The sequence below is a fragment of the Taudactylus pleione genome, unplaced genomic scaffold (genome assembly GCF_031769625.1).
Source record: "Taudactylus pleione unplaced genomic scaffold, aTauple2 ptg000559l, whole genome shotgun sequence".
NCBI lineage: Eukaryota > Metazoa > Chordata > Amphibia > Anura > Myobatrachidae > Taudactylus > Taudactylus pleione.
This window is the reverse complement of record NW_028284961.1, coordinates 348,599-372,051: the sequence shown is the minus strand read 5'-3', so window position 1 is coordinate 372,051 and position 23,453 is coordinate 348,599. Positions and strand designations below refer to the sequence as shown.

The following is a 23,453-nucleotide window of genomic DNA, read 5'->3' as shown; positions in this document are numbered from 1 at the left end:
AGGCATTAGCCTGTTGTAGGCTATGGGCTACACTTCACATAATTAGCCCCAGACCTTCCCCAGCAATACTGGCCGCACATGTGCAGTAGCCCCGGCCGCACTCTGGATACACCTTTTGGAGCCCCTGTACCTGCGAGTGCTGGAGAATACATTCTGACACTAAGATCGCATTATGCAATATGATCATGAGCAGTAATGTCATGCCCAGATCATTAATAAATGGCCCCATAGGAGATTTATCTTTTGCAGGTGCTCATTCACAAAGAAAAAAGAAAAACGTTTTAATAAATATTGAAATGAAAAGTAAAATGGCATATCTCCCTGCCTTATTGATCTAAGCACTAATGTGGGATCACCCTCCCCGCAAAGGCTGCAACCAGCACCAGACTAAGACATATTGGTGACTCCAGAGACTGGGGGGTCATTCAGAGTCTGTCGCAAGTGCTGTGCGCTCGCAACCTACTCGATGTTGCCCCACTGGGCATGCGCACGACAGAGCCGGCTCCGTTGCGCGCATGTGTGAGACCCGGCTAGCGACGGACGCTCTGTTAGGGGTCTCACAGCAGATGGGGTGAGCTGTCGATGGTGAGTGACAGCTCGCCCCGTTTGGGGCGAGGGCCGCCGGAACGCTTGCCGTTTGGGGGCGGCACTACTGACATCATTGCTGATGTCAGTGGGCAGCTTCCTGTTCTATCAGAGCAGGAAGCTCCCTTGGGCTTACGAGTGCCCAGACCCAACCTTAGGGTCTGGTCATAAGCCCCGATGGTGCAATGGTCTTGACCATAGCGACCATCACCCATGTCGGTCGCTAGAGCTGTAGGTGTTGACCCACAGCTTAGCGATTGACAAGGAGGCGGTCGTTCAGCATGCAAGCGGCTGCCCTGATTGAGGGCGACCGCTTGCAACTAACGACCGCCTCTGAATGAGGTCCTGGGGCTGTACATCAGCCCTGGCAGTCTGCCCTGTGCATGCAAGTGCTCGCAAAGGGGGTGTGGTTTAGTTTGAAGGGGGCATGCCATGAGTCACGGGGGCCTGGCCTCATGGTATGCCCCCCCTCTTACCTGCCCATTGCCACCACCCCTTCCCTCCCCCTGAGCTAATAACCTGTATCCAGTAGCGAGGGATGGATGGTGGGGGTACTTCCACCCTCTTTGAACCAGCCCTGATGCCATCAGTGCAAGATGGCCCTGGGTGACACCATAACAGGGAAGCTAACAGCACTGAACCCCCCCTTGTCATAGGACCATATTCATTATGTTAATTATCAGAGTCCAGTTAACATTCTAACTCACTGTGAGCACCAGAGCAACTCATCAATGTTCCGACACAGAGACAGCTGATACAAATATCATCTGTCTACACTAATATTTTCATAGCTACTTTCACAGCAGTGAATATTAGCACTGCTGAGTCTGTATTTTCAGAGCTTGGTGAATTTCTGTCCCCACGCTAGAGTATGGGGACAGCGGGGCACATTGGGAGAGAAAGGTAAGCAATAAGTAACTGTGATACCTCCCACATTACATTTATGATGAATGGCCCCAGAACTTAGGGCTTCATTCAGAGGCGGTCGGAGGATGCAAGCGGTCGCTCAGAAACTGGGCGGCCACTTGCATCCTGACCGCCCGCCGCTGTTGCGGTCGTTAGGCTGTGGGTTAACACCCACAGCTCTAACGACCGCTCGGGTGATGGTAGCAATGGTCATTGACCATCGCGACCATCGGGTCTTACGACGAGACCCTAGGGTAGGGTCTCACTTGTCGTAAGCCCCGGACAGCTTCTGCCTCTGTCAGAGCCGGAAGCTCTCCACTGACATCACTAGTGATGTCAGTGGGGCCTCCCCCAAACGGCAGGCGTTCCCATGGGAATGCCTCCGTTTGGGCTGCCACCCCCCCGGCCCACCTTCTAAACGGGGAGAGCCCCGCTACGACCGGCGCTGTCGGTTGTAGCGGGTCTCACGCATGCGCACGAGGGAGCCGGCTCCCTCGTGTGCATGCGCACTGGCAAAACATCGAGGCGGCCGTGCGGTCATAGACCGTACGGCCGCCTCTGAATAAGGTCCTTAATTTCTACAAAAGTAGGCGGAAATGTTCATTTTGACCTACTTCTGTAGAAATGAAGTGATGATGAATATGGCCTGCAATGTGACACAGCCCCAGACTGCTGAGAAGTTGAATTAATTCCCTAGCGGAATAGGGCCTACAAAAAACATTCAGCAAATTAAGATGAGAGTAGTAATAGTGACTGCAATGTTTAGCAGTTGAAGGGCAGAACTCTAGCCCACAAAGTACTCTGTACTGGTGTTTAGTGCTGGTTATGTTGCAGTACTATAGACACTGACCAGCTCCAAAACCTAGTTGACATAAAGACAGAAGGCCTGGTTGGGTCCCCAATGGCTCCACTCTCTCAGATTAGAAGTAGTAGTATATGCACCGAATCTGGTCTTCCTCTGGAAATCTGAGCCAGGTCTGGACTCCCTTTAGACCTCTTGAAACTAGCTCTCTGACACTGGTAGATTCTGCTCTATAAATGGCAGCTATTTTTCTTACTCTTGCAGTTTCCTCTGTGATTTTGGCAGCTCTCCCTGTTAGACGTGCATCTCTCTAAGGGAGTGACAGCTCTTCTCAATGCTTGAGGCTTCTCTATAATCACCTTGATCTCTCTGGCTGCCCCTCTCTCTGCAGCTGCTCCTTGCATAGTACTCTCGCAGCAGTTTATGGGAAGTGGAGGCTTCTTTTCTTCACTTTGTGAGGGAGCGGTACTAAGCCTTGAAAAGTGATAAAGTAATAAAGCGCCGACCAATCAGTTCCTGACATTTTTCAATCAAATCCTGTAAAGTGACAGTTAGGAGTTGATTTTTTGGTACTTTCCCACTCTCCAATTTATCACTATTCAAGGCTTAGTACATCTCCCCGCATATGTCTCTCAGTTCCTTGGATGTAATTTTCAACTCCTGAGTAAGCTTCAGCCAGCGGCTCCTCTCCTGTCTCTACACTGCTTTAACCCAGCCTACTCAAAAGATGAATGCTGGGTCTGGGGGCTTACACAAGATACATTAGATTTAGAGTCACACAACAACTCTAAATGATAATAGCGAGCCCCCCCAGATTTAATATGGGACTATGTAGTACCTGTATCCACAGATATTAGGAAGACGCTTTAAACGACAACCATACAGCACAGTATTAAATGTTTTGCTGTGAGCCGGCTCCAAGCAAAGAGTAGTGTCCTGCATCTAAGGATACAGCTATAAACAGTATATTCCTCTCTGTGCTCCTTGTGTCTGCAAATTAAGTCTTTGCCTTTTTTTTTAGTGGCATGGAACGATCAACCCTGGAGACATAGTCCAAACACCCCGGTTTGAATATGTCACCTATGTGTTCTTGAAGTCCTCTGTGTTCTTGAAGTATGGACATCACTCAGCAGATGATTTGCTCCGTAACTATCACATATTGTGGCCTTGCTTTGGATTCAACAATCGCACATTTATCATTCGTGTTTGCGGCCATGATCAGTCAAAATTCCAATTGTCATGTGAAGGATACTCAGAAGTCCTGTACTGCAGAAACTATGGTAAGAAAGTCATGTTTGTATCATCTATATCACAAAGTATACTGTATACTCACATTAAGACAGTGGGGTATATTTTTCTAAAGGTTGATTTTGCCAGGTATTGAAGACTGGACCCTGAAGTACACCTAGGGGGTGATACAGGCTCCTGGCACTCAGACTTATCTCTGTGTGTACCTCCCAAGCCATTGACATGTACAGTCATCACAAGGGGCAGTAATGAGCAGTATAAAAGTGGGAGTAAAAGCAGGAAAGTGATATAGGAACTTGACACAGAGATAGTGTAGCTAAGACACAAGAAACAGCTGCAGTACCTGTAAACTTTTGACAGGGGGCAGTATTTAGCAGAATGAGAGTGGAAATGTCAGCAGGAAAGTGATATAGGATCCCAGCAGACAGAACAGTTAGGCCACAGGAATCAGCTGCATTACCTGTACAGTTACCATGGGCTGCTAGGAACCCAGCACAGTGATAGGGCAGCTAGTGCACAGGAGGCAGCTGCAGTAACTGTACAGTCACCATAGGGGAGCAGTATTGAGCAGTACCTGTACAATCATCAAAGGGGACAGTATTCAGCAGTATAAGAGGGGGAATCTCAGTGCAATGCAGGAAAGTGATACAGGAACTCAGCACAGAGATAGGGCCGCTTGGATGGAAATGGTATGGGTGGCTGGCGGATAGAAAGCCGGTGGTCAGAAGACTGACAGTGGCATCTCGATCTGTAAAATCCTGACAGGGGCTAGTAAGTATACTTACCCTCCCCCTGTCCCGCCTAAACCTCCCCCAGTGGTGCCTAACTGTAACCTCAACCATTGGGGGTGCACTGCAGCCTAACCCTAACTCTCCCATGTCAGTGCCTATCCCTAACCCACCCTGGGAGGTACGTAACCCCCGTCAGGATGCGGCCTGTGATCGCTGCTTACCTCTGTGTTGGGCTCCGAAGCATCCAGATGTCAAATACATATTCTCCCGGTGTCTGCTAGGCCTCCATGAGCGGGTCCTAGTTGCCACAGTGGCAGTCATGGGCACCAATAATTTGGTTAGTATCAGCTGTTCAGTTCCCTCCAATGGTAGTCAGTTTTGGTCAGCTGAGATCTTTGCCCAATTATCAACTACTTAAGGGTATATCAGTAAGTTTCATGGAACAGGAAGTTTCCTGTATAACTTTGCTTCACTAGTAACCACTTCTGTGTCTGCAACCCAGGCTCCACGCTATACCTTAGTGTGTAATCTCATTAAACCGTCTTCCAGTGTTTCTCTGGCATTTGTTACCCAACGCTAATCAGTGTCTGGGTCTCCAGATAACCATATTCAGTTACCAGTCAGGGTCTGATTCACCAGAGTAATTAGTAACAGTAATTAGTCTGAACTCTGGGCCTGATTCAGAGTTGGGAATAGAGAGAGATCTCTCTCTCTCAACTGATCATCTCAGTGACACCAGGCTGCACTGCAGGGGGGCAGATGTAAAATGTGCAGAGAGATTTAGATTTGGGAGGGAGGTGTCCAAACTGACATCTAAATTGTAGAGTAATAATAAAGCTGTGCAGTATTTGTGGCATACATGTAAAAGCAGCCAGTATTTACCCTACATGCAAAAAAATTATATATGTATTTACACCCTGTGCATTGCAAAATGGTTTGTCCAGGAACACAGTTATGTGCTATCTCTCTCTCTATTCCCAACTCTGAATCAGAGGTCTAGATGGTAACAGGAAGTTTAGCAGTTTGTGCGGTAGGGTCAGGTCAACCACAACTGTGCACATGGTTCCGATGTTACCAATGTTTTCACTAAACTGTTAGTGAGAGGGGAGAGCTGTGTGTAAGAGGAGGCTGAGTGAAGGATGAGAGCTGTGTAATGGGAGGTGACCTGAGTGGGAGGGAGATGTGTGGGGGGTCTGAGTGAGGAGAACTGAATGAGGGGGAAGTGCTGTGTGTGAGAGGAGGCTGAGTGGCAGGGACTGCTGTGAGAGCTGAGCTGAGTGAGGGGGAGAGCTGTGGGGTCTGAGTGTGGAGGGGGAGTGCATCTCAGTACTCTCCTCACTCTCTCCTAAGTCAGCACCACTGTTGGGGAGTCTGTGGCAGATCAGCTGTCACCTCTTCTGCATCCGTCGGCTCCTGCCCACCCGACCCAGGCATCCGAAAAGTTCTGGCACTCCAAACCGCATGCTATAAAGAGTTATGCTGGCCACTAAAGTGGGGCGGCAATAAATTGTAAATTACACCAAAACAATTAGCATAAGTGCAGAGTCCAATATTTTACATTAAATGCAAACAGTCCCCTTTAATACAATAAATATTTACATAGCTGCTTATTACATAATGTGGGCAGCTCAAGACTATTTATTATTATTATTATTATTAATATTAATTTTATTATTTATTACCAGTTATTTATATAGCGCACACATATTCCGCAGCACTTTACATAGAGAATATTCGGCCATTCACATCAGTCCCTGTCCCAGTGGAGCTTACAATCTATGGGCCTGATTCAGACCCAGTCGCAAGCACTGAGCACTCGCAACCAGGTCGATGGTGGCCCACTGGGCATGCGCACGATGGAGCCGGCTCCTTAGTGCGCATGCGCGAGACTCGGATAGCGATGGGCGCTCCGTCTCTTCAGGTCTCGCAACAAAGGGGGCGAGCTGTTGATGGTGAGTGACAGCTTGCCTCCTTTGGTAGGCGGGCCGGGGGCATGGCTGGCCAAATGGAGGCATTCCCATGAGAACACCTACCATTTGGGGGCGGCCCCACTGGCATCACAAGTGATGTCAGTGGAGAGCTTCCGGCTCAATTTGAGCCGAAAGCTCTCTGGGGCTTGCGGCCATGAGACCCTACCACAAGGGTCTCGTCAAAGGCCCGATGGTTGCGATGGTCTTGACCATCGTGACCATCATCATGGCCGCTCGCAATAGCTGTGGGTGGTCACCCACAGCTATGCGAGCGGCCAGGAGGCCACTCTAAAAAAAAAAATAGCCCAACCCTGATTCAGAGCGAGCGCTCTGTCAGAGCGTCTGGCTCTGAATCAGGGCCTATATTCCCTATCACATGCTCACACACATACACACTAGGGTTAATTTTTGTTGGGAGCCAATTGACCTACCAGTATATTTTTGGAGTGTGGGAGGAAACCGGAGTACCCGACAAACTAGTGGGGTACCACAAATGGAGCTGATAGGACTCAGGAAACTGCTGCAGTACCATTAGAACCATCACAGGGTATTCACCAGTAGGAAAAGAAATGACCCAATCAGGGGAAATTCAGGCACTTTTAGGAGTTGTGTTTTTAAAACAGCTACTACAAACTGGAGTAGTGGCCTCCAGTACACATCACAAGGAAAAGAATATATAGAAAATAGCAGCGCTAGATGGTCAAGAATATTTTGGCAAATGTAATAGTTGAGGTGCAACCATGTAGAAGTAGATAAAACAATTGTTTAATGAATAAAATAAGGTACAGTAATACAAAACACTGCAATAAAAACCAACTGAAACTTCAAGAACCCTCAGGTGGAAGGGAATGATATATACAGTGAATAATAAAATTGTTAGAGCTTGTTCCAAATCAGAACACTGGACTTAATAAAACAGCAGGTTGGTGAATTGTCTATAGTTCCTTAGGCGGTGGGGGCATATTCCAAAATTGGTAAGGCACTGCTGGAGGAGAGTTTCCCATAAACAAATAAAGACTTGAGATACTTCAAATATAAATGATATATCCTCACCAGTACTGCGTTGTGCCTGCAGTGAAGCCACATCCACTTGTTCCGGAAAGCAAGGGCAAAAATAAAGGTGATTCCAATAAAAGTTCTGCTGTTAGTGGGTCAAGTGCTGGTTCAAGCGGTTCCACACATAATAGAGGGGGTTCTGGAGATGGGTAGGGGTGAGCCACTGATGTGTTTAGCTGCTGTAAGCAGCTTTATCAAAGGTTCAGTGTTCTGATTTGGAACAAGCTCTAACGATTTTATTATTCACTGTATATATCATTCCCTTCCACCTGCGGGTTCTTGAAGTTTCAGTTGGTACCAATTTTTATTGCAGTGTTTTGTATTACTGTACCTCATTTTATTCATTAAACAATTGTTTTATCTACTTCTACATGGTTGCACCTCAACGGTTACATTTGCCAAAATATTCTTGACCATCTAGAGCTGCTATTTTCTATATATTCTATTCACCAGTAGGAGAATGGGAATGCCAGTAGAAATGTAATAAAGCAGAGAGAGATCAGCTTAGACACAGGAAACAGCTGCAGTATGTGTACAGTCACCACAGGGGCAGTTTCAGCATGGCACCTAACTCTTAGTAGTTTATGCCCTTTTGCTTATTTGAATGTTATAATCACTAATGCTGCAATGTATATAAACCATGTCCTTGCCCTGCATTGTATTGTACTTTAAGTCACTGGTTTCTTGTTTACTTATTTGCTTTTGTACTTTGTAAGGTGCTGTGGAACACTTGTGAATAATGGATAATAATAATATTAATATGAGAGGGGGAATGTCGGTACACTGCAGGAAAGTGTTACAGGAACTCAGCACAGAGATAGTGCAGCTAGGACATAAAAAATAGCTGCAGTGTCTGTACATTCACCACAGGGGGTGGTATTCAGCAGTATGATGGTGGAAATATTGGTAGGAATGTGATATAGGAACCCAGCAGACAGACTGACAGCAGCTAGTAAACATTAAACAGCTGCAGTTCCTTTACAGTCACCACAGGAGACGGATGGCCTGATTCAGACCCGGTCGCAAGCGCTGAGCGCTCGCAACCGGGTCAATGGTGGGCCAGTGTGCATGCGCACGACGGAGCCGGCTCCGTCGTGCACATGCGTGAGACCCGGATAGCGACGGATACTCTGTCGCTCTGGGTTTCGCAAAAAAAGGGGGCGAGCTGTTGATGTTGAGTGACAGCTTGCCCCCTTTGGTGGGCGGGCCGGGGGTGTGGCTGCCCAAACGGAGGCATTCCCATGGGAACGGATCCGTTTGGGGGCGGCCCCACTGACATCACGAGTGATGTCAGTGTGAGAGATTTCGGCTCTGTTAGGGCCGAAATCTCTCTGGGGCTTGCGGCCACGAGACTCTACCACAAGGGTCTCGTCGCAAGCCCGATGGTCGCTATGGTCTTATGCTACAGTAGTGCCCCTTATACACATGCCACAGTAGTGCCCCTTATATACATGCCATAGTAGTGCCCCTTATTGGCATGCGGTGTCAGAGCAGTAAGGTGTGACCTGACCAGACTCACCACTCAGGCTCATCGCAGTAATGGTTGCAATGACCCAGGCTCTCAGATATAGCCACCATGTTCTCTCCTTCATCCAAACTGGGCTGGAAAAGAGGAGAAGCCTTGTATGATAATAGTAGGGCATTGCCTCCTCCTCCCTTTTTGTTATTGGCTATTGCTTCACCCCTCCTCCCTTCTGCTCAGTCCCATAGCCAGATTAAGACCCCACAGGAACCTAAACAAAATGAAGCCATGGGGCTCCATATTAATATATATATAATTGCATACAGTATATACATTTCTCATGCAGCTCTCCTCCCTCACTCAGATCTCCCCCTCAAATAACTCTTCCCCCTCACACAGATCCCTCCTCTCACACACATTGGAGTTATAAAAGGATATATGGAGTGAGTACACTCCAATATTGACTAAAGGCACTTATTCAAATAAAGCAGCCATTGTTTATTTAAGGACTGAACATTTATTGATACAGGCTACCTTCAGGCAATTCACAGTGTTTTTTCATTTATAATTTTTTTAGACATATTTCATATGTGTATTTTTATTTGCTATTTTGGCCAATGATGTCTGTTTTATTTAATTATATTTGTATATTTATTACATACAAGTCTTACAATTTTTATATTTATTTTCAGTTTTTTACTGATTTTTACTTATTATTGATTTAGGCTTCAGGTGTTCCACAGCGCTGTTGTTCATCTCCTTTTTGAGTTTTCTTTTGGCTTGCAACCACAAACAGCTGCGTGGAAACAGTTATTCATTTATTTAAGATTTTCCAGTGTTCCATTTTTCAGTGCCATTGGCTATAGATTCCTGTTTTGTTTTCCTGTGTGATTAGGGGATGACCTGACTGGCAGTGTCTAAGCTAACTTCACATGTGGCAAGTTCAAAGGGTTTGACAACCTTGCACAACACGGAAATTATTCTCCCCTGTGCTTGACTAAGGTGCATTCCCGCTCCTCTCCCTAAATCATAGGCCTTGGATGGCCTTTTGCTGCTCCTCCATCCACTAAAGCATAAAGAAGGTAGAATTCCACCTAGTAACTACCTCTTGCTTCAGCTGATGGCAGGACAAACTCAACAGTACTTGCTGGTGCTGCAGTCAACGACACGCAGTTGCTGAATGTCGAAAATGACCCGAATCTTTCGGGCCACTGAAAGCATCTCTTGCACATCCCTGTCATTTTTTTAAAAATGTTCCACCACCAAATTAATTGTGTGAGCAAAATATGGGACATCGAGAAGATGTAATGCTCGCACATTATTGGTGGCATTGTCAGAAATCGCAAATCCCGAGGAGAGTCCAAGTGGGGTAAGCCATTTTGCAATGATTTCCCTGAGTTTTTCTAAGAGGTTCTCAGTGGTTTGCCTCTTAGTTAAACCGATGATACACAGAGTAGCCTCTGAATGAGCTGGCATTTGTTAGATGCTGCTGCTGTTGCTGTTTGCACTGTTGGAAGCAGTACACCTACCCAGTGGGCTGTCACAGTAATGTAATCTTTAGATTGCACTGTCCCGCTTGCCCTCATATCTTTGGTTAAGTGGACAGTGGGTACAACAGCATTTCAGAGGACATTAATAAGGTTTTTTTTAATGTCCTTGTACATACAGACTGGGAATAGTTGTTCTAGTGAAGTGGATTCTAGAAGGGACATGGTAGCGGGGACACAGGACTAATAACTGTCTAAAATCCACTGCATAATTGGCAGATACTGGATGTACATCTAGCCTCTAGTATAGCTGTTGTGGCATCAGTAATCTGCTGTGCAACTGGGTGACTACTGTCATATTTGTTCCCCCTTGCAATGGATTGTTTGACAGTGAATTGTTTTATTATACTACTAAAAGTAGTCTTCTTCCTGGTTCCCTTCTGGGATGAAGATCCACTCACAGCAGCAGCAACAGGCATAGCACTCAAGGATCCTTCTAAGGAATCACGGATAGGAGAGGAGGTCAGTCATGCTTAAGAAATTGGATGCAGCAGGCATATGTTGATGATGCAAATGTTGGTGTTGGAGATTGCAGGCACTTGGATCTGACAGAGAAAAGGGAGTAGCTAGGTGATGCTGGACTGATTGTTACATTTTTAGCCAAAGTTACTGAATTTTGCAAACACTTTGGAATTTGATGAATACACTGCAAATGATGTAACAGGGAGGAAGTTCTTAGATTGTTAAGGTCTTTACCTCTACTCACTCTTGCTTGGCAAACATTACAGACTGCTTGACAACTGTTGACCGGATTTGGGTGGAAATGTTTTTTTTTGCCTTTTGTCCCAGCATGACAAAGGGCTTTTGCATACCATAGGCAGCAACGGTTACCTTATTTACACAAACAACATCCTCAGAATCAACATCCTCATCATCCTTGTTAGGGCCAACTACAGAAATATCCTCCTCTTCCTCCTCTTCCTCCTGGGGCAATTCCACAGAAGCATCCTCAATGTCCACATCAGCAGGTTGACTTGTGCTGCTCATCCCCACATTTGCAGAGGGTACACAAATGGTGTAAGGATTATCCTCTTCAAGTACAATATTAGAAATGTCAGGCTCACACATGGCAATAGCAGACACACTTGGACTCTCCACGGGAATCTATGACTTTTCTGAGCACACAGTTGGTTCATTTGCCTTAGCAATTTAACATTTTTTGACACTTTTACAGGGAGAAGGGCTTAAATCATCACAAGATGCAGAACCACCAGTCATAAATAAAGGCCAAAGCCTTATCCTTACCTTGCTACTTTATGTGGTAAATGGAATATTGAAAAAAAATTTTGTTTCTTTGCAGCTATACTAACTTCGCTTTTAATTTTTTTTTATTTAACATTGTATAACATTGTCTCATGATCTGTGCAGTTCTCTTCCCTGCCTGGGGTGTCGCTCTCTTCCCTGGTGCTTCAGAACTTTGGGCCTGATTCAGAGGCGCTCGCAAAAAGTGAGCGCTCACTCTGAATCAGGGCGGGGCACTGTTTTTTTTAGTTGGTGCCTCTTGGCCACTCACATAGCTGTGGGTTACCACCCACAGCTTATGCGAGCGGCCAGGAGATGGTAGCGATGGTCAATACCATCGCAACTATCGGGCTTGTGATGAGACCCTTGCGGTAGGTCTCATTGCTGCAAGCCCCAGTGGACTTCCTGCTCTAATAGAGACCCGAGCACTCCGTCGCTCCGGGTCTCACAACAAAGGGGGTGAGCTGTCGATGTTGAGTGACAGCTCGCCCCCTTTGGTGGGCGGGCCGGGGGGTGGCTGCCCAAATGGGGGTGGCCCCACTGACATCACGAGTGATGTCAGTGGAGAGATTCCAGCTCTGTTAGAGCCAAAATCTCTCTGGGGCTTGCGGCCATGAGACCCTACCACAAGGGTCTCATCATAAGCCCGATGGTTGCGATGGTCTTGACCATCGCGAAAATCATAATGGCTGCTCGCAACAGGTGTGGGTGGTCACCCACAGGTATGCGAGCGGCCAGGAGGCCGTTCTAAAAAAAAAAAAAGCCCGGCCCTGATTCAGAGCGAGCGCTCTGTCAGAGCGACCAGGTCTGAATCAGGCCCTTTGTTACCTATTTTCTTATCTGCCTGCTTGAATATTGCATCACTCTGTATGACTATAAACCTTTCTAATTTACCATTATTTAAGTATTGTTTCCTGCAAGTATGTTCACACTGGGAAAACACTAGTTGAATTGTGACACATTCTTGTTTGATTTTAAATGCCCTGACTTAAGCCCTTGGACATCAGCCTTCGTATATGATGTTGACGGCCTTGCATTGTCATCATGACTGCTGGCAGCAGCTGCAAGACTGGTATGTGGTTCCTGCTTTCCTCTCATTTAATCGTCCTCAATATCAACAAACTTACACTGTGCCCCTTGAACAACACAGACAGGTCCCTTTTATGGACAACAAAGCACCCCTGCCAAGTGCAGACAGACCACCTGCAGAGTCACAAATACGTGGACAATAAACTGCCGTCTGGCTGCGGTCTGTTAGCTAAGTTGCTCATGCACGAAAAAAAAGCACTTTTTTATTTTTTTTTACACTGTGGAAGAGCACCCCTGATTGACAGAGCACCCCACCTGGACAGCACAGCATCCCTTTATGAACTGCAGCCCTAGCCCCTTGATGGACAGGACAACAACACAGCTGCAGCCCTTATGTAAAACACAGCAGCAGCCCCTTGATTGACAGGACAAGTGGCACAGCAGCTGCAGCACCCTCTGAAGCCCCCCTTTATATGCTGCAGCCCCAGCCCCTGTATGGACAACACAGCAGCAGCCTTCAGCACCATACCCCGACTGGACAAGTTGGATAACACACTGACACAGACAGTGAAAGCAACACATCTGTTCAGTTCACCATCCACACCTGGAGTGAAAATGGCGCTGATCACCGGGAGCTTTATTAAATCCAAAACCCAAGAGAATCCAACAGTGGGAGGCTGATGTTTTGCCTCATTTTGAGATTTCAGTAAGACGGGAAAATCCAAGCCTAGCTCGGTTCTCGCCTCAGATCTGGAAGTTTGAGTGGGTCTGGTTCTCTAAGAACCAGACCCGCTCATCTATATAATAATTATTATTATTACTATTATTATTAATACTTTTATCATAATCATCCTATATTTATATGGAGTCACAAAGGTTCCACAGTGCCTAACAAAGTACTTAAATGAATGAGCAAAACAAGAAACCAGTGATTTACAGTACAGAACAATGCAGGACAATTTGAAGATTTGTAGAGAGGTGCAGAGACTGATATGGAGAGAGTTACACAAAAAGGGAGCAGCATGGGTAAAATCTTGGAGGTGTGAGTGGGAGGAAGTAACCAGTTGGCAGGAGAGGAGGCGTGTATTTGTTGAGTGAAGTGGGCGGCCAGGAGAGTGAAGGGAGATGAGGTCAGAGATGTAAATAAGAGAGGAATGGGTGAGGGCTTTGTAGGTGAGTGTGAGAAGCTTGAGTCAAGTTCTGAAGGGAAGTAGAGCCAGTGTAGGGCTTGTAGGAGACGGGAGGAAGATGTAGTACATTTGGAGAGGAAGATGTGTAGGTGATAAAGGCTTTCAGTCATTATGGGACACTGAAGTAGAACAATCAAAGGAGTAGCCGAGATATCAGAGTCTTGTAAGAGATGTGTGGAAAGTCTCAGTAGAGAATACTGTACAAGAATTTTCCCATTTTAGTTGTAGGAGTTCAGTATCAAGTAACAGCATCTAAGCCCGCTATTAATTACTGGGCATACGTGGTCTTGGCAGACTTTAAATTATAATGGTGGTTCTGTATTTATGAGCAGATTATGGTTGGTCATTTGTATTTGTTTTTATCAAACCAAATTCCTCTAAATATTCTACATTATAATAGTGTTTTGAAGTTCAGGATGGGGTAACAAAAGAACAAGTACCTTTGGGCTGTCAATATTGTGTTAGAGATCTAATTAAGAAGCTGTAAAGATCAAAATGCCAGGTTAGATGTCATCAAGAAATGTTTTAACCAATTATTTGTTATTTATCAAGGGGTTATCCTAATTCTCATTGCTTACCGCTGTCTCCATAAACCTCTATGGGGACAGCAGCATTTGAGTATTCAATAAGGTGCAAAAAGTCTCAGGATGGTGTTAGTGGTCAATTTCAATGGGATCAAGCTGAAGCCTCTCCGGCTTTGATGGATTGCTCACTGGGAATGTGATATGTGCATTTGCATTAGAGATGTGTAGCTTCAGTTTCCTGGAATCCAAACACACCAAAACTTCAGGGAAATGAGTGTTTCCGAGTCCCGGCTTGGGTCTTCCCACCAACTTTGGATCCCAAAATAAGGCAAAATGTCATCTTCCTGGCATTGGATCTTGCATGTTTTGGATTGCATATAAAAGTCCCTACCTCATGATCAGGTGCCATTTCACACAGGAGAGCAGAGGGTGAGGGTGTAGGACTGTAAGCTGGAGCACTGTGGGGTGCCATTAGGGTGTCATTAGCACATACTTACCTACTCTCCCAGGACTTGCGGGAGCCTCCCAATTTTTTGGGTAGACCCCCGCACCCCCAAAAGAGTAGCCACTACTCCAACAATCTGTCCACTTCCTAGTGAAGTGGGCAGAATGGGGAGAATCTTACCGAGATTCTGTGATCAGGCAGGTGACACAAATCTATGATTATCCCATGATTTGGCATTCCCCCGTTAACTGTCAGAGATTCCCAGCATTTCATCATGAGGAGGCAGATCTAAGTGATGTTATCATCTGGCTCCACCCCATCACTGCCCACTTGCATCTAGGGATGGAGTCTTCTCCTGGACAGAAGACTTCAAATGTTGGTAAGGGGATGTAGTTATATTGCCAGCGGACAGGATGCCGGCCGTCGATATACCAACACTGGAGTCCCACCGCACGGCATAATACCGAAGCCAGTATCCTGAATCCTGAACCTGCTACGCTGGGTAAGTATGTGCTTGTCCCCTAGGAAGGGGGGGTTAGGTTTAGGCACTCCCTGGGGGAACATAGGGTTAGCCAACCACTGGGAGTGTTATGGTTAAACACCCCCCAGGAGACTTGGGTTTAGGGTGCAGGGTAGGGGGTTAGTGTTAGGCACCAGAGGTGGGAGGTTGGGGCTATGCACCGCCCTGGAGAGGTTAGGGTTAGGCACCACCCTGGGTAGGTTAGGGTTAGGCACCACAAAAGGAGGGTTAGGGGGGACAGGGAGATATAGTGTACTTACTTACTTACCTCCTTGGGATATTCAATTGTTGTGCTTCCGTGGTCAGCATTTAAACCGGTGGCTGAAGAGCCGCCAGTATTTCAATACCTTTCCATCTGTAATAACTTTCCGTATGCAGTAGCATTAGTCTAGGAGGAGTTATTTTTAGGAGTTTAATAGGTAGATCTGGAGACAGGAGTAGGGGGTAAACTTACTAAGAAAGGAGTTCTATTGAGAAGTGATGTTGCCAATAGCAACCAATCAGATTCCAGGTATTACCTTCTAGAAGGTGCTAGATAAATGAGAAGTGGAATTTGATTGGTTGCTATGGGCAATATCACTTCTTAAATAGAACTCCCATCTAAATTTACCCCTAGGTGTCTGGGATGTATGACTGCAGACATCTTTGTCACATATAAGTGTACTGTATGTGTGTTTGTCACATACACTCACACACAGCAGTGCAAACAAACAGGCTATCTACTGTCTATGTTGCTGTTGATTGATTCTTGGAACCTTCACTTTGTTTCTGCAGTATACTTATTATTTATCGGTCTAGAAAATTCTCTACATTTTGTTTCAGGTTGCTGAACATATAAAAAATTAGCTATATATATATATATATATATATATATATATATATATATATATATATATATGTATGTATATATATATTCAATATAATTTTACCTGTTTAAAGCAAAAAAAAAAACCTGCAGTCTATTCTGATTAAATTAAAAAATTATATTGTCTTCAGTTCAGAGGAGTGATGCAGTGTCTATTACTGTTCTGTGTGCGGTGGTGTCCTACCCTTAATCTACACCCCAAAACAATTGTCACAAAGACCTATTCCTCCAAGTGTGTGCAAACAATAGCCAGTGTCTCTCTGTTTCATGCAAGATACTGAAACCATTTGCAATAGTCACAAATAAAGTTGTCACGATCTTAATATTCTGTAGATCTGGCCTGGGACTCTTGGGCATGATGTAAGTGCATAGGAAATATGGAAATTTTATGATACCTTGGATCATGGCTGTAAAAAGGGGTGTAGGCACATTAGTGATGGTATAGGAACCACAGGTTTGTGATATACATGGACAACAAACTAGACTGGAGTGAACTGGAGTGGTATCCAGCAAGTCGTCCACAATATAACAATAGAAGTCACAGTAGCCATGATATCTGAACAAAAGGAATGAATCCTGGGAACAAAACATGTTATTCAGCTAACGTGCTGGCTCCAGGTGCAGATTTAAATAGCAGACAGTCCATTCTCATTGAAGCAAAGGGTCAGGTGAGCACTCAGGTGCATCAGGTAATTACAATGGAATGTTTCTGCATAGGCCTGGATACAGCAATGAAGTAGTGTCTAGGTGCATACACACACAACGATTTAATTAATGAACGATTTTTGAAAACGATTTTCTCCCTTGAAAAAAATGAACTAAAATCGTTTACTAAAGTTGTTCATTTACTATGTTCATTTAAATGTAATGAACGATTTTTTAGAACTACAAACAATTTTTGCATATTCCCTTACAAGTCTGACTGAACTACAAACTACAAACGTGAACGCGCATGAACGAAAATCGTTCATCGTTTGACTCAGAAAGTGAACGATTTTTACAAACGATTATCGTTAAATGATATTGTTTAACGATAATCGTTCAAAAAATAGTTGTGTGTGTATGCACCTTCTGAGATTGTCAGAACTGCTAAAACCCAGATTCATGACAGCAGCGAGTTCAGACACTGCCAACCTGAGCCTGGCAATTCCTTTAGTTGAACTGCAGGAAAAGCAGCTAGAGAAGGAGGATATGAAATGTGATTCCACTAAGTGTGTCAGACTTGTAGATCAAGTTCTATATTCCCTTCACCAGTACCAAAGAGTTTACAAAATCTTGTAATTGGAACTCTATATTTTGGCAACCTTACTTGATCCTAGGTTTTAATCTGATGTAATATATTTCTTTGAAACTAACAGTTGTTTAGAGATGCAAAAACTCCTTGCCGTAAGTTCTCAGCTCAAGTGGCACATGATACAATAAAATCTCCTGCTTCGTTTTCTCCTACAAATGTTGCTACCAGGAAAAATAGATGGGTGGAAGATTATTTTAATGACAATGTACAAATTAGCAGGTCACAAAGTCCCTTTAAATACTAAGAGGAAATAAAGGGAATTTGGAGCCACTTGTACAATCTAGCTTTGCTTTTCTTAAGCTGCCCACCATCCAGTGTGTACTTGGAAAGAGTTTTTAGCACAGCCAGGAACATTATGTGTGATCGGCGTAGGAGGCTTCTTCCTGAAATTGTGTAAAAACTAGGGGAGTGCACCGACCACTTTTCATGTTTTGTGTTTTGGTTTTGGATCTGGATCTTTCTTCGTGTTTTGGATCTGGATTGGTTTTGCCAAAACCACCCTTCCGTGTTTTGGGTTCTGGGTTTTGTGTTTTGGATCTGTATTTTTTTGAAAAAAAGCATAAAAACAGCTAAAATCACAGAATTTGTGTGTTTTTCTGCTCCTATGCTATTATTAACCTCAATAACCTTAATTTCCACTCATTTCCAGTCTATTCTGAACACCTCACACCTCACAATAGTGTTTTTATGTCCAAAAGGTTGCATCGAGGTAGCTGGATGACTATGCTAAGAGATACGAGTGGGCGGCACAAACACGTGGTCCATCTAGGAGTGGCACTGCAGTGGCAGACAGGATGGCAGTTTGAAAAACTAGGCCCCAAACTATACATAATGCAAAGAAAAAAAAGAGGTGCAAGATGGAATTGTCCTTGGGCCCTCCCACCCACCCTTATGTTGTATAAACAGGACATGCACACTTTAACAAACCAAACATTTCAGCGCCAGGGTCTGCCACACGACTGTGGCTGAAATGATTGGTTCGTTTGGGCCCCCACAAAACAAGCTGGCAATTAATCTGTCCCTGCACAAACTGGCTCTACGGAGGCAAGATGTCGTCCTCATCCTCCTCATCCACCGATTCCTCACCCTCTTCAGTGTTGTGTACATCCTCATCCTCACAGAGTATTAATTCGTCCCCGCTGGAATCCACAGCCACAGGTCCCTCTGTACGTTCTGGAGGCTGGTCTCCCTGGAAGAGTTGATAATTAATTTTATGAACATCATCTTCTCCACATTTTGTGGAAGCAACCTCCTACGCCTTTCGCTGACAAGGTTCCCGGCTGCACTAAACGCTCTTTCGGAGTACACACTGGAGGGGGGGCAACTCAGGTAAAATAGAGCCAGTTTGTACAGGGAACTCCAAATTGCTTCTTTTTCCTGCCAGTACAGGTACGGACTGTCTGACATTCCTACTTGGATGCTGTCACCGATGTAATCCTTTAACAGACAGACGCACGCTTGTCGTTGCTGCTTTGAGGATGCAAGTGCGGCTACAGCCCACACAATTCACAAAGACAGAAAAAAGAAGAAGAATATTTTTATTGTTTGTGTAGCACACTTTGAGGGTGTCACCACCCTTTAACATACAGATGCACGCTTGTCGCTGCTGCTTTGAGGATGCAAGTGCGGCTACATCGCACACAAGTCACAAACACATTAAAAAAATAGTTTTTTATTTTTTGGAGCACTTTGAGAGTTACACCACCCTTTAACAGACAGACGCACGCTTGTCGCTGCTGCTTTGAAGATGCAAGTGCGGCTACATCGCACACAAGTCACAAAGACAGAAAAAAAAAGAACAATATTTTTATTGTTTGTGGAGCGCACTTTGAGGGTGTCACCACCCTTTAACAGACAGACGCACGCTTGTCGCTGCTGCTTTGAGGATGCAAGTGGAATCTAGACGGGATTTGGAACCGGGGACACACTACCTCCATCAATTGTCTAAATCCCACTGCACTAATGGCGGATACCGGACGCACGTCTAACACCAACATAGCAGTCAAGGCCTCAGTTATACGTTTTGCTCAGGATGACTGCTGTCGTACTTCATCCTCATCGCTAGGGACTGTTGAAGGGTCAATTGTTTAGTAAAAGTAGTGATGTTCCTACTTCCTCTCTGGGATGATGAACAACTCCCAGCAGCAGCAACAGCACTAGGAGGAAGTGGTTCTTGATCTTTCCCTATTTTATTTTTATCGGAGAAAGTTCGGTCCTCCATTTATGTTATATTGATATATACGTGCGGCTAAAGCGCACACAAACACAGAAAATATTTTTTTATTTTTGCTTGAGAGTAGTGCACTTTGTGGGTTACACCACCCTTTAAGAAATGAGCCAGCCGGCTCTTTACTTATGGGACGCAGGCGCACGCTTGGCGCTGCTCCTTTGTTGATGCACGTGCAGCCACAGTGCACACAATTCACAAACACAGAAAATAATTTTTTTTTTGGTTTGGACTGGAGTGTACTTTGGGGGTTACAGCACCCTTTAACGGTCAAGCCAGCCAGCCCTTTACTTATGACACAGGCGCACGCTTGGCACTACTTTGTTGATGCACGTGCGGCTACTGCGCACACAATTCACAAACACAGAAAATATATTATTTTTTTAGCACTTGGGGGGAGCACCCCTGATGGACAGAGCACCCCCTGGACAACACTACAGCACCCCTTTAGGACTGGGACACTGCACAGGACTTGGAGTGGACACAGCCCCTATGGAGAACTGACTGCACAACACAGTCCAGCCAGCCCCTATGGACTTTGAAGTAGTGGACACAGCCTCTATTAACAACAGCAGCACAGCACAACACAGCCACTATGGACTTTGAAGTAGTGGACAACAGCAGCACAGCGCAGCACAGCACAGCACAATACTACTCTGCACTACACTACACTACACTACACAGCCCAGCCAGCCCTAACTCCCACCCTCCCTCTTTACTGTCCACAGCCGAGTGAGAAAATGGCGCCGACGTGGGTACCTTATATAGGATCCAAAACCCGCGAGACTCGGAAGGCGGGATGATGACGTTTTGCCTCGATTTCAGATCCGAGTCAGGCGGGAAATGTCGAGCCTGACTCGGATCGGACTCGGATCGGGGGGGCTCGGGGGGGTTCGGATTTCAGAAATCCGAACCCGCTCACCCCTAGTAAAAACTGATGTTCATTAAAATTAAGTACAAATTGTATGAAGAGCACCTTTGCTTCCAATTACAATAGAGAGACTTCTGTAATTGTGGATTCCTGTGGTGATGAATTAATATCGTATGATAAAGATATTAACACTGATAATGGTGAGGATGAGGATGACAATGACATCTTCAAAATGTAGAGATGATTAACAGCACCGTTAGCCACCTTAAACCATTTAGTAATGTGTTTTGCACCAACGCAGACCCTGGCCTCCTCCCTCCCAGAAACAGGGGCAATATGCCCCCATTTCCAGGAATGCCCCCACTCTGCCTCCTAAACGCAGCAGCCTATAAATCAGGCCGCAACTGTTGGGCACTGTGAGCGAACTCCTAGATGGAGGGCTGCACATGCACAGTCCTCCCACCAATGGAGATGTGCGCTAATCATCGGGTTAGCATTCATCTCTGAAATAGGCCCTTTGCCTAATCAATGGCAGCTTTGGAGATTGGGAAAATTCATCAAGGAGGTGGGTCTGCCAGAGCAATTGCAGTGGTGCCTCTTTATGTACAGCTGAGATCATACATAGACCCCATAGTCATTACATTACTTTATGTAGTTGTGTATTTTGTACAGCTTGCAATGTATAAGAAGAGAAGGAATTCCTCTATACTAACTCGTACTAATACTAGAGAAGTGCGCTCCAGTTTTCCTGAAATATGAACACAACCAAACTTAGGTGTTCCGAGTTGAATCGAGTCCTAGTTTGTAATTACTTTGGGTGAGTGGTACCAAGTCCCGGGATGGGTCTTATGTCAGTTCAATACTTGATTTTTAAAAGCAAACTCAGGTTTGGATTGCATGTAAACGGGTCCAAATTACATGATTTTAGCTGTTTTTATCTATTTTTTATCTATTTTAAAGGAATTTAAAAGCAAATCAAAACCAAATCTGAACCAAACCACATGTGTGGTTTTATTCAAAACCAAAATACGATAATGAATTAAAACCAAAACCAAAACCCGGGGGTCCGTGCCCATCTACGACTAATACTATATACATATTATTTTTTTTTAAATGAACATTACAGTTTACACAACAACCTGACACAGATCTCCATAAGGAAAACCTCGCAATGTTTCTCATTACAGGTAAAGAGGATGAAGACCGACAGAAAAGGGAGAGGGAGGAAGAGCAGAGGAGAAATGATCAGATTAAGCGTGAGAGACGGATTCAGGAGGAGATAGAACGAGATAGTAAGGCTCTTCAAGTTAATCTTGGCCATACTTTAGAGAAGCTTCAAGTGACGAGTGAACAAGGATTTAAAGCCCAGCAGCAATCCCACATCTTGCACGACCTGGTGAAAAACGACGCTCCTTCTCTTCAAAACACTGAGGTAACAAAACCATCTGATAGGTGTTATGTGAGTAAGGGGGCTGGGGTTTTCATCCCTACTGTCTTCTGACTCCCTTATAAATTCAGGGTGGCAACCAGGAGCATGACTATACCTAGGGGGCCCCATAGCAAAAATTTTCATGGACCTGCCACCCGCCCTCCCCCTCCACCACTTACCTCTCCTCCATGGTCGTCTTCCTTCCTTCAGCATGTGCTGCACAGGGCTGGCACATCTCCTCTCCTGGTAAGCTGTGACTGATGATAGGAGGCATGGCCATGCTGAGCCTGCTGGGACATCCCCAAATTACAGCCCTGCCTCCTCCCAGTATCAGTCAGAGGAGAGAGGGAGGTGACCGGGAGGACAGATGTCCCTGCGCGGCAAAGCACATTGCTGAAGGAGGATGCAAACTGACCAAGCAGTATAGGTGCAGGGGGCAGGCTGGGTCCACAAGGCGGCCTGGGCCCAGGGTTGGTGCAAGGTGTCTGGGCACCTTAGGCAACATTTTACCTACAGCCCATGTTCCCTCCAATTCATACTATGCCACATATTAGTGATGCTAATTTATAATATGTCACACTGAAGTGTCCCAATGCACCAACTAATATGCCACACAGCATAGTCCCAAAATCATATTGTGCCTCATAACACTGCCCCAATTCATAATATGCCATACAGCTGTGCCTCAAATTCATAATATGCCACATTTCTGTATCCCTATTTCATTATTATGCTACACATAAATGCCTCCAATACATATGCCACACATTTGTGCCCCAATACATAATATGCCACACATTTGTGCCCCAAAACATGTGTCACACAGCTGTGCACCAAAGTTATTAAATGCCACATAGCCATTAATTAAGCCAAATAATGCACCTAGTACATATGCCACACATGTGCCTCAAATTGTTTATGTGCCACAATACAATATGCCACACATCCATGCCCCAATATATTTATGCCACACATCTGTGCTCCAATATATGTCAGTACTCATTACCCCCACATACACTAACTCTGTCATCACTCAATAAACCAACCTGTCTGGGACTGAAAGAGACATCCTCTTTTATTTGTAGACTTAGTAGCACCCTCCAGTGGCCAGCGCCCTTTGGCAGCCGCCTAAAGCTGACTAATGGTAGCATTATCCTTGCCTTGTCCCCATAGCAGCTGCACCTCCTGCACCTATGATAGTTACGCCAGTGGTGGCAGAAGTCCTGAGAACCCTTTTTGCTGTTTTTTGATGCAAACTAGAAATGAACATATGGGGCATAAATGAAAGTGCAGTGTGAAAACACATAAATGGCCTCGTCCCGCATGGAATAGGCTTCTCTGTAGAAATCTGGAGATTCCAAGGGTTAGCCTTACCCTGTGAAGACAAAGGAAACTGACTGCGCTTAAATAGGTATTGAATATAAAGAATGAAATTATAATCTGCTCTTTGATAAAAAAAATTGCACGAGGGTTCTCCTTACTGTACAAAATATTTATTGATACCAATAAC

General features: G+C 45.2%; 1 protein-coding gene across 1 annotated transcript in view; it reads left to right on the top strand.

Annotated features, from left to right (window-relative positions):
• The window catches only part of LOC148481834 (uncharacterized), a 75,391-nt gene that overhangs the window by 26,026 nt on the left and 25,912 nt on the right, over positions 1-23,453 (top strand). Inside the window, exons 2-3 of the mRNA XM_088452920.1 lie at positions 3,315-3,573; positions 21,702-21,946. Coding sequence (XP_088309046.1) covers positions 3,315-3,573; positions 21,702-21,946 — 504 coding nt within the window. The remainder of the gene's footprint in view (positions 1-3,314; positions 3,574-21,701; positions 21,947-23,453) is intronic.